At 56.1% G+C, this 14,412-nt stretch overlaps 1 protein-coding gene across 1 annotated transcript in view; it reads right to left on the minus strand.

Moving 5' to 3' along the window:
* The window catches only part of ALDH4A1 (aldehyde dehydrogenase 4 family member A1), a 32,223-nt gene extending 18,632 nt beyond the window's left edge, over positions 1–13,591 (minus strand). The window contains exons 1-3 of the mRNA XM_018054760.1: positions 13,273–13,591; positions 794–887; positions 57–149 (exon numbers count right to left, since the gene is read on the minus strand). Coding sequence (XP_017910249.1) covers positions 57–149; positions 794–887; positions 13,273–13,334 — 249 coding nt within the window. The 5' untranslated portion in view covers positions 13,335–13,591. The remainder of the gene's footprint in view (positions 1–56; positions 150–793; positions 888–13,272) is intronic.

Consider the following 14,412-nt stretch of genomic DNA (forward strand, 5'->3'; position numbering starts at 1 on the left):
TTACGCGCCCTGGGATTCTGGGGAGCGGCCGAGCCCCGAGGGCCCACTGGACTTACCGATGCCTGGTACCGCACATCTGAGGTCCAGACTTCCTCGTCCCCCACCACGCACGGGATGGCCTCCGTCTGGCCCTTCAGCTCCTTCAGGGCCTGGGGAGAGGACAAGAGGCCATGTGAGCCCTTCCTTCCATCCTGCTGCCCACCGAAACCCCAAGGCAGGGCCTGCAGAGTGGCCCCAGAGAGAAGGGAGGGGAGTCCGGGGGCAGAGACACGTCCTCCCGATCGGCCCGTTACCCCCTGGCCTGCAAGAAGCCAAGGCTGGTGTTGCCAGCTCCTCCCATTAGGGAGGAGATTTTAAAAACTGGGTCTGAAATTTACGTGAAATCTCACAATTTAAAAACCCTGGCAGTTAATGGGAGAAATTTTTTGGCTGTGCCCTGTGGCTGGTGGGATCTTACCCAACCAGGGAAGGAACCCACACCTTCAGCAGTGAAAGCACATCCTAATCATAGTCCAGGGGATTCCCCGGAGGATGTTTTCAAGCACAAACTATCTGCAGACTCATGACCCCTGACCTGGAACCCCAAAGAGGCCCAGGGGGCCACCCTGCTGCTCCCAGATACCCCCTTCCCCAGCGCACAGCTCAGCCGATTCCCGGGTGCTCCCAGGGCTGGGGGCAGGGGCACGAGGGGGTGGGTGACCGCTGGCGCGGACAGGTCTCGTGGGAGCTGCTGAAGGCTGTCTCCACCAGGCCCTCCAGGCACTACTGGGCGCCCCTCATTGCCCCCCATTACCTTCTGCAGCGCGTCTCGCTCGGGACTGCCCTGCGTGAACGCCAGCACGGGCTCATTGGCCACCTGGACGGAGGAGACGTGCTTCCAACACAGCCTGGCAGGGAACAGAGGCACGCAGGTCAGCAGCGCCAGCCCCAGCACCCCCATCTCCTTCAGGGGGACCTGGGCTGGCCCAGAACCTTGAAATGCAAACCCATTATAGAACTGGGGGATGAGAACCGGCCTTGGAGTCCAAAACCAAAGTTCAAGCCCAGGTCCTGCTACTGTGTCCTCAGACATCTGACCTGCCTCCTCTGAGCCTATGCCTCCATCTCCTAAATGAGAACCACTACAGAGGCTCACACGGTTGCTTGAAGCTGCAATTCACAGGTGCAGAACCACACCTGAGTGTTTTTCCCATAAAGCAGGCTTAGTCTCTCTCTATTTCCCCACGAGGCGGACTTTCTGCCAAACAGACCCAAGCTACTCCTTTCTCTAAGTAGAAAAGTCAGCACGTCCCACACCTCAGTCTCATCTGGATGGGAACCAGCTGAGAGCTCTTTGGCACAAGGACGAGAGCTCCAGGTGGGCAAGAACACCCGAGGGGAGGGCCGTGAACTCGGAGGGGTGCCCTGAGCTCGGCTTGCAGCCACAGGGAGGGCTGCTGTGGGCGTTCCTGGGGACTGAATGCCAAGTCTGGAGACCCTATTCACTCTTGACCCCATGACCTCACCGATCAGTGACCACCAGTGGTGCCGTCCCTAATGTGTTTGGGGGCCCCAAGATGGGTTGGTCACCCCATTCATGGACGGAGGACAGGGGGCTGGGGGAGGGCTGAAGGGGGAGGCTGGGGTTAGCAGGTGGAAGCTGCTGCGTGTGCGTGCTCCCTCGTCCAGTCGCGTCCGACGCTTTGTGACCCTGTGGACAGCAGCTCACCAGCCTCCTCTAGCCATGGAGTTTTCCAGACAAGAATACTGGAGTGGGGTGCCATTTCCTCCTCCAGGGGGTCTTCCCCACCCAGGGATCGACCTAGCATCTCCTGCAGAGGCAGGTGGATTCTCTACCACTGAGCCACCAGGTAAGTCCAGGCTATTACCTATGGAATGGATAAACAAGGTCCTACTGTGTGGCACGGGAAACTATATTCAGTATCCTCCGGTAAATCATAATGGAAAAAAGAATGTGTATATATATATAATCTTATATTGGTGAAAATGGTATATAAAAAATACCACTTTATATAACATACTTGAATGAAAAAATACATAATACAAAACGTTATATAAAATAACACACACTTAAATGAAAAAACTTGTTAAAAATGCAGCCTTAAATTTTTCCAGAAAGAGTCCGTCATTCCAGAGCTGGAGGAACCTCAGCAGTAGGGCTTCCCCTCCAGGCCTCAGTTTCCCCAGCTGTAAATGAGGACAAGAGTGATGAAAAAGGCCCTCGAGGACACACAGGGAACGTCAGATTTGATAAACTCATGGTGGCACCGGAAGGGCCTCACCGGCGGCCTATGACAGAAACACGGTAATTTAGGTCCTAAACAGAAAAGGACTCGTTCACGGCCAAGATCAAGAAACACCCAGCTCTGTCTCCCTCCGGTCAACGCCCCATGGGCAAGGCCCGAGAGGAACACGCTTGCAGGCGGGCCAGTCGGCTCCTGCTCACGCACACCGCAGGGACCACAGGCCTCCAGGGCTGGGGTGTGAGGGGTGCCCGTTGCAGGACCGGGGTGACTGCAGCTGATCTGGGGAGGGATAAGGACGTGGGGGCTGGCAATAGTCAGCAGGTGCAGCAACTGCATGGTGGGGTGAGAGGCACGGAGACCTCTGCTGGGCAGTCTGAAGCAGGCTGGCCCGCCCACCTCATCACGCCCCTGGGGAGGGCGTCTGAGGCTGAGGGCTTACACGCGAGAGAACCAAACAGTCTGGCTGTGAATGTTGGGCTCTTTTTTTCCTTTCTCACTGAGAAGGGCTCCGGGGCTCAGACACCCGGCCTGGAGGCCTACAGGAAGGACATCACACTGGGCTGTACGCGCAGGTCGCTGCTGACCCCACCAGGATGCGAGGCAGCTTGCTCGTCTGGAGGGACAGCAGTGACCAAGACAGCGACCCTCTGACCGCAGCCGGCCTCCAGTGCGGGACACGGGCAAGAAGGGGACACTCGGGCTTCCCTGGCGGTCTAGTGGCTAAGACTCTAAGCTCCCACAGCAGAGGGCGTGGCTTCAGTCCGGGGCTGGGGAACCAAGGCTCCACGTGCCGCCTCAGGGTGCAGCCAAAGTAATTATAAAAATTTTAAAAAAGAAGAAACACCACTGCGACTGAAAAAGCGAAAGTGTCAGCCGCTCAGCCGCGCCCGACTGTGTGTGACCCCGGGGACTGCAGCCCGCCAGGCTCCTCTGTCCATGGGGTTCTTCAGGCAAGAACACTGGAGGGGGCAGCCATGCCCTTCTCCAGGGGATCTTCTAGATCCAGGGATCAAACCCAGGTCTCCTGTGTTGTGGGCAGATTCTTTACAGTCTGAGCCACCAGGGAAGCCCGAGACGGAAAGGACAAGAAAATAACTAAGGAAGGAGGAGGGCGGGGCCACTTCAGCTGGGATGGTCAGGGAGGGCCTCAGGGAGGAGATGACCTCTGCCGGCGACCTGGAGGAGGTCTGAGAAGCGCTGGGAAGAGTGTTCCAGGCAGGGGGAAGAGCAAAGACAAAGGCCCAGAGCAGGGAGGACAAGTCAGGAAGAGCAGGAAGGGGCCTGCGCAGTGGAGGTTGGGGGCGGACCCCCTCCCATGAGCCCTGGGGCTTTCTCCTCCGTCTCCTCCCTGTGAGCCCCAGCTGCACCCACCACACCCAAGGAAGCGCATTCCTCAGGCCCTACCCTGCCCCAAACATAGGAAGAAATGCGATGCGGGGCCATTTGGGCCTCTGGTGAGCTGTGCGGCCTGGTGCCCACGTCCTCGGCGTTGCGGGGGGGCCTCCATCTCCTGGGGTCACCCTGCAGATCTGAAGAGAGACCGGTGCAGAGCTACAGGTCTGCTCAACAAAGGAAAATCCACTGCTGCGATGGGGGAGACTGGAGAGGCCGGAGAATTCCAGCAGCCGCAGGTCTCAACATCCCGGCAGGAAAGAGGGCAGTGTCTTCCCCCTTCCCCACCCTCCACCAACTGGAAGGTTCCAGACGCCTCTCTCTGGGCCTTAGTAGCAGTGTGAATGTGTTAGTCGCTCAGCTGTGTCTGACTCTTTGTGACCCCGTGGACTGTAGCCTGTCAGGCTCCTCTGTCCATGGGATTCTCCAGGCAAGAATACTGGAGTGGGTAGCCTTGCCCTTCTCCAGGGCACATTCCCGACCCAGGAATCGAACCAGGGTCTCCTGCACTGCATGAGATTCCTCACCAGCTGAGCCACCGGGCTCTCAGCAGCAGCAGTGAACCGCCGCAAAGCAGCGACTCAGCCACCGCCTCTTCCCCCTCAAGCCAGGAGAGCGCCGCCGCGCGCTGGACCGGGCACCAGGAGGTGGGCCGCCCCAGCCCTCTCTGGAGCCCAGGGCCTGGCGGGTGCGAAAAGCACAGGCTATGCCGGAAGCAGACATCCTGGACGAACCCCTACACCTGCTGGAGACCTCACTACGTCACCACACTACACTGTAAAAACGCCGCAGGCCTGTTTTCTCATCTGAAGAATGGGTGACCCCATCTTCCCTGCAGGGTCACTGGGAGGATGACAAGCCCTGCTTACTCTTCCTGCTCTTAGGTTCTCCTAAGATACTGCAAAGGTCTTCCAGAATGTCTACTCCACCAGGCCAGGCTTTCTAAGGTAAACTGGTTCCCAGACCCTCCCAAGGAGTCCAGGGGCTCAACAAACACTGCTGGAATAAATGCAGCCCTGGGTCCCACCCGGGGCAGAAGCTCAAAAGGTAGCAGCTACCAGCGTGGTTCCCTCCCCGCTCTCCCACCTCAGACAACATCAGAAGCGGGGCAGGCCTTCCCCAGGGCAGAGGGCCACTGTGAACTCAGGACCATATGCCCACAGGGCTGGCTGGCTGTTTGGAAAGCGCCTAGGCCCTGGCCCCCCTGTCCGCTGGACCGTCCATCCGTCTGAATGTAACGTAGGGAACAGACACTAGTTCAAAGATCAGCCTCAGAGCCTGAGTCAACTAAGAGCCAAAAATAATCTAGGAATGCCTGACAAGCCTTTTTTTGCCCCTTGGCTCGTGGGCCCTTCGGGATAGCGTGAGCACCCTCCCACTGGCTCAGGGGAAGGCAGAATGAAGCGCTTGTAGGACCCAGGGCTTTTATAAGGATCTGCAAGGCCATTCCCGGCAAGACTGCATCCCTCATTTATTAATTCATGCAGTCAGCATACATCTTGCCCACAAGGCAAGAAGGCAGAGATAGCTCAGATGAGGTCAAAGGTCTCACCCACCCACGTGTTCACCACACCTGGCAGGTGCCTGGCTCTGGGATGCAAAGGCGAGTCCATCCCGACCTTCTCAGAGCAGCTCTCAGCCCTCCCGCTTCAGGAAAGAAACGGAAGGCAGAGTCAGGATTTGACTCAGTTTCCCCTAACCACCTGGCCTGCCGCTTCTCACTGGTGACTTCACGGCCTGGGTCTGAGACCCCAGCTACCCCGACCCACCCTCTGCACGGGATGACCCACCCATCCTTTTAGGATCTGAGCTAAAAAGGCTGCAAGACCAAAACATCTCCTGCAACGGGGAATGCTGAGCTCTGAAATGTACAAGGGGAAAACTGATGGGAAGCGGAGGGGCCTGGGCTCCCAGGTCGCCCCCAGGCCTCCACCCTGGTCCAAGGCACCACGGGCTTCCGCCCGCACGGCTGCAGTAGCCACTTCGGCTCCACTGACTCCAAGCTCCTCTTGAAACCACTGGAATAAACAGCCCCATGGCCCACCTAGGTCAGAAGCTCACAAGGTGAAAAAAGGCTGTGAAAGCCGGAGTCGCTCAGTGTGTCCGACTCTGCGACCCCAGATTCTCCAGGCAAGAAGACTGGAGTGGGGAGCCTTTCCCTTCTCCAAGGGATCTTGCCAGCCCAGGGATCGAACCCAGGCCTCCCGCATACACTGCAGGCGGACTCTTTACCAGCTGAGCCACCACCGGAAGCCCAACCAGCCCGTGCCCCACCCAGGGCAGGAGCTGAAAAGGGAGCAGCTACCAGTTTCCATAGTTTTAACATGAAATCATCATCAACACAGAGAGAGAAAGGGGCAAGTAAGTGCTCAGCTCAGAACTACCCAGTGGCTTCTAGTTTCTTCTACAATAAAGAATCAGAATCCTTACTGAGGCCTCCAGGCTCGTTTCCCATCCCCCACACCCCCCTCCCACCCTGTCAGCAGCAATCCTGCCATTCTGGCCTTCCCGCCCCTTCCCTCACCCCCTCTGCAGGGGATACTAGCCTTGCCCAACCTGGATGGGGCCCCTATCAGATCACCTCACAGCCGACGGCCCTCATCACACAGCTCGGACTATGTTCCCACAGCGCCCAGACCACAGCGAGCATCCAAGGAACACCTTGAAAACAAGCACACAGCTGGGCACCAGGCCCCCAGGACCGGACTCCTGGAGGCAGTCCCCCAGGAGCTGGCGTGGGGGCAGCCAAGGCCAAGCAGAGGACTAGAAAGGAAATCGCCCTTCCTTCCTTCAGCTTCTGGGCTTTTCAGCTGTTATCTGAGACCTGATAAGACCAATCCTCCTAATCACTGAGATAAGGGGCTGGGGGTGGAGGAGAGCTGAGAGAAAGTACAGAGCCACGCCTGAAGCTCAGGATAAGCTGCCCTGGAAAACTTCAAGGAACTTTTCTGAAGCATTTATGGCATGCCTCGCGTGGTGCTAAGTGATTACCCTACAAATATGTTACCCTGCAAACTATTACTACATCCATCTGATGGGCAGGGTGGGGGCAGGAAGCTGAGGTTCAGAGAGTAACGGCTCGTGGCCACAGCTCACGGAGTGACGGGCGCGGCCTGAGCCCGGGGCTCCTCCTTGGGAGACGCGCTCTGGCAGAAGCGCCTGGAGGGCTTCCCTGGTGGGTCAGTGGCAAAGATTCCTCCACCTGCAATGCAGCTTTGATTCCTGCATTGGGAAGATCACCCACTCCAGTATTCTTGGGCTTCCCTGGTGGCTCAGATGGTAAAGAATCTGCCTGCAGTGCGGGAGACCTGGGTTCGATCCCTGGGTTGGGAAGATCCCCTGGAGGAGGGCATGGCAACCCACTCCATTATTCTGGCCCGGAGAATCCCATGGACTGAGGAGCCTGGCGGGCTGCAGTCCACGGGGTCACAAAAGAGTCAGATAGGACTGAGCGAGTCCAGGACGACAACAACGTGGAGTATCTCAGAGCCCCTCAGCCAGCTGATGGGACGGGTTCCTCCTCTCTTCTCCCTTCAGCAAAGAGGCCGCCCCGAGGTGGGGAGTGACCTTGACCAAGATCACAGGGTGCCTATCAGCCCTGCCATCTCAGCCCAGGGCTTTCGATCCTTAGCGATGCCTGCTGGTAGGTGAGGAGATGGAAATAATGCTTGAAGCTACACAAGTTTTCTCGGTGCTGGCTGGTTTTCTCGGCTGTGCCGTGCAGCATGCAGGATCTTAGTTCCCCACCCAGGAAAGTCCCAGTGCCAGCCACTCTTCAAAGTGGGTTTAGCATACGAATTCATTTACTCTCAGGACCATTTTCAAGGTAGCTACTGTTAATCTTTCTTTTCTACATGAGGACAAGAGGCAGCACAGAGAGGTCAAGGAACCCGCCCAGGGCCACACAGCAGCTAGCAGGTGGAGCCAGGACCCACCCCGGGCTGTCCGATGGGCCACTCCAACAGCAACTGTTGAGCACCACCTGTGTGCCGAGCCAGCTGCAGGGCACCAGAAGCCAGGTCCCCCCCCCCGCCCCCCGGCCTGAGTGCCGGTACTGACTGCGGCCTGAGTGGGGATTTTCACAAGTTTGGAAGCAAGCATTCCGGTCACTGGAGGTTCTACTTATTCCTTTACTCAGTTTATTCACAGAAAACACTCTGGGTCCCAGGCCCCCAGCAAGCCGCCTACCACTTCACCTCTAACCCTTGGGCTCTGTTGTTGCTGTTCAGGTGCTAAGTCACATCCAACTCTCTGCGACCCCATGGGCTGCAGCACGCCAGGCTTCCCTGTCCTTCACTATCTTCCAGAGTGTGCTCAAACTCGCGTCCTTTGAGCCTGGTGCAACACGGCTATCAGTAGGATCACTCCCGTCTCACAGGCAGGGCACTGGGCCAAAGGACAGCAGGGCCACAAAGTGCTGGGGGAGCGCGGCTTCACCAGAGGAGGACACGCAGGCAGGAAGCACTGACCTGGGCAGTGCTTGAGAAATGAAAGGGCAGAGTATGGCCAGGGAACAGCGGGACGTCCCAGGCTCCTGGCCAGAACAGCATCAGGCGGGCTGGGACAAGCCCTAGGTGGTTTTGAAGTTAGGAAGACAAGACAGGCAGAGAGGCTGAAAGGCAGCCAAAGTCACCAGGATTCCTGCAGGTGAACTCCAGCCCACAAGCCCCCTAATGTCGGAGGGCCGGGCTGGAATAACCTCTGGACCCTGGCACCCAGTGAGGTCTGATACAAGAGTATAGAAGGGACAAATACTAACACTCTAAGTTTCCTAGGTGCCCAGTTTAATTCTTTTATTTATCAAATGTATATACAAGTATAAATATGTATCTTGGCTGTTTCCAAAGAGAATTTGCAGAGACTTCCCTAGTGGTCCAGTGGTTAAGAACTCGCCTTCTCACTCAGCGGACGTGGGTTCCATCCCTGGTCAGGGAACTAAGATCCCACATGGCAGAGGGCAACTAAGCCTGAGTACCACAACTAGAAAAAGCCAGAGTGCCACAACAAAGACCCAGCACAGCCAAAACCAGAAGCAAAAGATTTAGGGAAAAAACAACAACAAAGATTTTGCAGAGGGTGCCCAAGACAAAATTAATGAAAGAGAGAAAGGCAGTCAGTTGGGAGCTCTGGTGTTTACTAGCTCAAGACCTTGGACAAGATTTCCTTAACTGCTACAGGCCTCAGTTGTTCAGTCTGTGAAATGGGGACAGTAACACGTAATTCATGGGGCTTTCCCGGTGGCTCAGTCAGTAAAGAACCTGCCTGCCAATTCGGGAGACCTGGGTTTGATCCCTGGGTTGGGAAAATCCCCTGGCGGGGGGCACGGCAACCCACTCCAGCATTCTTGCCTGGAGAATCCCCACAGGCAGAGGAGCCTGGCGGGCTGCAGCCCACGGGGCCACAGCGAGGTGGACACGACTGAGTGACGACGCATGACACCTACAGCACAGGCTACTGAGGAGCTAAGTGAAATCACCTGCAGCACAGGCTGCTGAGGAGCTAAGTGAAATCACCTACAGCACAGGCTACTGAGGAGCTAAGTGAAATCACCCCCATAAAAGGCAAACGGCAGCCCTGAGTGACCATCCCTGGCCCCTCGGTAAAGGCCAGCTGTTCACTGCGATCCTCTCCCAGACTGGTTATGATAAATTTCTGTTGACAGGGAGGAATCACATGATCATTCTTTCATTCACCAAATGTTTGCTGAGGGCTGACCAGGTGCCAGTCACAGTTCTAGGGCCTGGGGACATATAATAAGGGAGGTCAGTCTCAACTGAAAAAGCAAGCTACAAAAAAGCATCTGCAGAGGAGCCCATTTTTATGCTGTTTTTCTAAAGCATACATATTCCTGGGCCGTGAAAAGGCTAGTCGTCAAAGTGACAGCGTGGTCACCTCTATGTGGCAAGCTGCCGGGTGACCTCCATCACCTTTCTCTTTTCTTTATCTGTACTTTGTACAGTGGACTCATACTAATTAAATACAAAGAAAATGCACAGTCAAGAGTGCGTTCAGGGACTTCCCTGGTGGTCCAGTGGTTAAGAATCTGCCTTGCAGTCTAGGGGTCAAAGGTTCAATGCCTGGTCAGGGAACTAAGACTCCACACGCCACAGAGCAACTAAGCTAGCACACCGCAGCTAGAGAGTCCCTGTGCGGCAGTGAAAGATCCTGCATGACGGAGCTGAGACCCAACGCAGCCCAATAAATAAACAAATACTGTAAAATATCAAGAATAACTGACCACCACTTCAAAAGCCCCTTGGACAGCAAGGAGATCAAACCAGTCAGTCGTAAAGGAGATCAGTCCTGAATATTCACTGGAAGGACTGATGCTGAAGCTGAGGCTCCAATACTTTGGCTGCCTGATGAGAGGAGCTGACACATTGGAAAAGACCCTGATGCTGGGAGAGACTGAAGGCAGGAGGAGAAGGGGGCGACAGAGGATGAGACGGTTGGATGGCATCACTGACTCAATGGACGTGAGAGTTTGACGTCCAGGAGATAGCAAAGGAGAGGGAAGCCTGGCATGCTGCAGTCCGTGGGGTTGCAAAGAGTCGGACATAACTAGGCGACTGAACAAATCACTTCCAAAAAAAAGAAGCATGTTTGAAAGTCGGTTGAGATTCCTGGCACTCCAGGCAGAAAGGGAAACACTGCAGAACCTCACCCATCCCAGGCTCCCGAGAGATGGTTTCTGTCAGCACTAGAATTTCATGTGTAGGCACCGAGAGTTATCACTAAAAATGTGCTAAAACTGCTTCCCCATAAACGCAGACATGGCATGCCACAGGTATAAGCTAAGAAAGAAAGTGAAGTCGCTCAGTCGTGTCCGACTCTTTGCAACCCCATGGAATGCAGCCTACCAGGCTCCTCTGTCCAAGGGATTTTCCAGGCAATAGTCCTGGAGTGGACTGCCATTTCCTTTCTGTCAAATAATTAAACAAGTGGCCAAACACCGAAACTATTCTAGAACCACGGTTCCCAACCAGGAGGGCCTGTGCCCCTGAGGTGACATTTGGCAATGCCTGGAGACTTCTTGTTGTCATGACTGAGGGATGCTATGTCATCTAGGGAGTAGACGCCAGGGATTCTGCTAAACATTCTACAATACACAGGCAGCCCCCACAACAAAGGATTATCAGACTCAAACGTTAATACTGCTGAGGTTGGGAAACCCTGTCTTGGGGCATCAAGCCAGCTGCTATATCCAAAACAGGTAACCTGAGCCAGCAGATTTGGTTACAAAATGCTTTTTCTCCACTCAGGAGGCATGAGCCTGGAGTCAGACAGAGGGTAATTTTATTGCTGTTGTTTAGTCGCTAAGTCATGTCCAACTCTTTGCGACCCCCATGGACTGTAAGCCCACCAGGCCCTTCTGTCCCTGGGATTTCCCGGGCAAGAATACTACAGTGGGTTGCCATTTCCTCCTCCAGGGGATCTTCCCCACCTGGGGATCAAACCCGAATCTCCTGTTTTGGCAGGCAGATTCTTTAACTGCTGAGCCACTAGGGTAGCCCTTAGTCTCAACATTTTTAACAGGAGATAAGTTTCCCATTGGTAAAACGGTAATAATACAGGGCTTATCTGCACAGGGCCAGGCCTATGGTACTTGATTGCTTGATAACTACTGCTGTTATGAGCTTTCCATCCAACCCGCCCACCCCGCCCCAGCCCTCACCTCCCCCAGAATAGAGGTGTTTTTATACCAGACATTAGAGGGCTTTTTGGTTTGTTTTTTATGTCTAAGGCTTTCTTCCATTAAACTGAAAACTCTTGCAGGTTGCAACACCCCTCCCTACAGCGTTTAGCATACCACGTACACAGGGCAGATACTCAGTAAACACGTGGACCTATGTGGCTTCCATCAGGGTCTGAGAGGCGTGGTCTCAGAATGCAGGGAAAGGCCTGCAAATGAGACCACACTGAGGATGCAGTGAGCAGGGCCCCCAACCTCAGTTTGGAGAAAGAGTCCTCCTCCTTGTCCTCTTCCCTATCCCACCACCCGCCCCCACAGAGCACACACAGCTGCACTGAAACGCATCCGCGCCCAGGGCACCCTGTACCATTCCTTGGGACACTGATTAACTCGAGAGAGGCACAGCTTAGCAGGGGAGATGCAACTGATCAGTCCTAGGGGTTAGGCAAACAAAACTCAAACTGGGGCCAGAGCTGCCCAGCTCTGAAAGGGAGGTGGACAGACACATGGGTCCACAAGAGTGCAGCCTCACCCAACTGTGAGCCCCTCTGGGGCAGGATCTGTGTCCTACCTGCCTCTTCCACCAAGCCCACGGGGTGCAGAAGAGGGGTCTGAGGACATCTGTCACTGACAGGGCAAAGGTCCAGGAATCCCACTCCACACTGGAGGGTCTGCAAATCTGGGTTTGCAGAGCAGCTCCACTTGGACCACTACACCTCAGCTTCTTCATCTGAAAGCAGCTACCCACCAGTGAAGTTTAAAAACGGGCGATAATGACAATCATGATGAATAGCATCAGGCACTGCCTCCGTACCAGGCACTCTTCAAAGCACTTCATGTGTCATAACTTACGAATCGTCACAATAAGGCACGTAGGCCAAGTGTGCAACACAGGTTTGGCATGTTATATGTACTTCACAAATATTATTCCACCTATCAGAAGAAAGGAGTCCATTTTTCTGACCAACTGCTGCTGCTGCTGCTGCTGCTAAGTCTCTTCGGTCGTGTCGGACTCTGTGAGACCCCATAGCCAGCAGCCCACCAGGCTCCCCTGTCCCTGGGATTCTCCAGGCAAGAACACTGGAGTGGGTTGCCATTTCCTTCTCCAGGGCATGAAAGTGAAAAGTGAAAGTGAAGTCGTGAAGTCGTGTCCCGGCTCCTAGCGACCCCATGGACTGCAGCCTACAAGGCTCCTCTGTCCACGGGATTTTCCAGGCAAGAGTACGGGAGTGGGGTGCCATTGCCTTCTCCGACCAACACTTAACTTGAAAAGGGGGGAAGGAGAAAAGAGAGAAGCAGAAATGCCAGTCCAGAGGAGAGAGGGACCCCCAGGGAGGGTCCTGAACGTGAAACCAAGGGTGGGGAGGAGAGAAACGAAACGTGCTTTAAAAAAAAAAAAAAAAAAGAGGTGCCCTCGGAGGAGAAGGCTGTACTCAGGCCGCAGGCAAATGTCTGTATCCATCCGGAGAAAGACGAGGTGATCAAGCGGCTCCTTTCTCACCGTGGGGATCCAAGAGGGCACCGAACCAACCCACCTCACCCGCCGGTGGGCAGGACCCCTTAGCTAAAAGACCTTTGGGAGATGGACACATCGCAGGAGGTGGGTGTCGGGCGGCATCAGAGGAAGCGACCCCCGGCGCAGAGAAGCCTCTGGGAAACCCGGAGGGGGTCTGGCCCGGAGGGAGCCCGGTTCGGGGGCGAGGGTGGAGCCCGGTTCGGGGGTCTGGCCCGGAAGGAGCCCGGTTCGGGGGTCCGGCGCGGAGGGAGCCCAGTTCGGGGACGGGAGTCGAGCCCGGTGCGGGGGCGGGAGTGGAGCCCAGTTTGGGGGTCTGGCCCGAAGGGAGCCCAGTTAGGGGACAGGGGCGCGGGAGGGGGGCGCCCAGCGACTCCTGGGGCCCCGGGGCCAGCAGGCGCCCCTTGGCCTGCCCGGCGCTCACTCACCCGGCCGCCCTGCCCCGGCGGGCCAGCAGGGCGCGGCAGAGCGCGGCCGAACGCAGCAGCATCCTGGGATCCCCGCGCTGCCGCTCGCTGGACCGGCCCCGCTTGGAGCCACTGGACTGCACCGCCCCGCCTGGAGCGCACCACCTCGGTGGGCTGGGGGGGGGGGGTACTGCCGCCTCGGCCGCCCTCCAAGTCAGGCCCAGCCTAAACGCCTCTGTGTTTGCCTCCTGCTAATAGAAGAATTCTCCCCCGAGGGCCTGACGAAGAACGCTATCATATGACGCAGGGCAAAGCAGCCCAAGAGCGAAGCCCCGAAGGGTACGCGTTTCCCGCTTTCTTCCTGTATGGTATGACCCGGTCGCCCTCCGATGGGGACCGGGGGCAGAAGGGCGTGAGCTCCATCCACCAATCAGAGTGAGCCATGAGAGCTCCCGGACCAATCAGAGGGGCGGTCAAGTTGCAACCTGCTTAGGCCGGGATTAGAGGGGCAGAAGCAGCCAATGAGAGAGCGGGGATGGGGCACGTGTGAGGCGGGGCGGAAGGATTGGGGTCTGCCGGTCAGGTGTCGCTGGAGGCCCTACCCGGAGGCTCTCGCTGCCCTTGGCCGGGGGCTGCCAGACTCTTACACCCTGCAGAGGGCCTCGTCGTGGCCGGCCCCCTTCCTCACCTCGGGGGCTGCAGCCTGGCTCTAGCCTCCTGGTAGGGACGCAGCCACCCTCCACTCCCGACCTGGAGCGGAGCCACCTAGTTGCCTAAGGCATAGCGCTTGGACAAATTGGTCTACTTCCTTGCAGATTACGGTCAATGTAAGATAAAACCCGAACCAATCTGCGCTCGGACTTCCCTTCAAAAGCTCTGGACGCGGAATCCGTTTTATTCCTCTGCTTTATTTTGGCGCCCCGGACCAAAATTTGAATGTTTTCTCCGGGACGTTGTTTGCACGAACACGTGAACCTTATTGACAACTCAGATTCTGAAGTTCTGAGGATGGAATCTTAGGGGCCCGTTCTGTTCCTTAAGTACTGTTAACAACTTTCCCAACACTCTCTTCTAATGTATCTGTTAGTATTTTCTCCAGCGGTGTGTACCGAGAACCTGCTTAGGAGTCAGAGTTCCGATGCTGATCGTGGTTTCTCCCTG

The sequence above is a fragment of the Capra hircus genome, chromosome 2, assembly GCF_001704415.2.
Source record: "Capra hircus breed San Clemente chromosome 2, ASM170441v1, whole genome shotgun sequence".
Taxonomy (NCBI): domain Eukaryota; kingdom Metazoa; phylum Chordata; class Mammalia; order Artiodactyla; family Bovidae; genus Capra; species Capra hircus.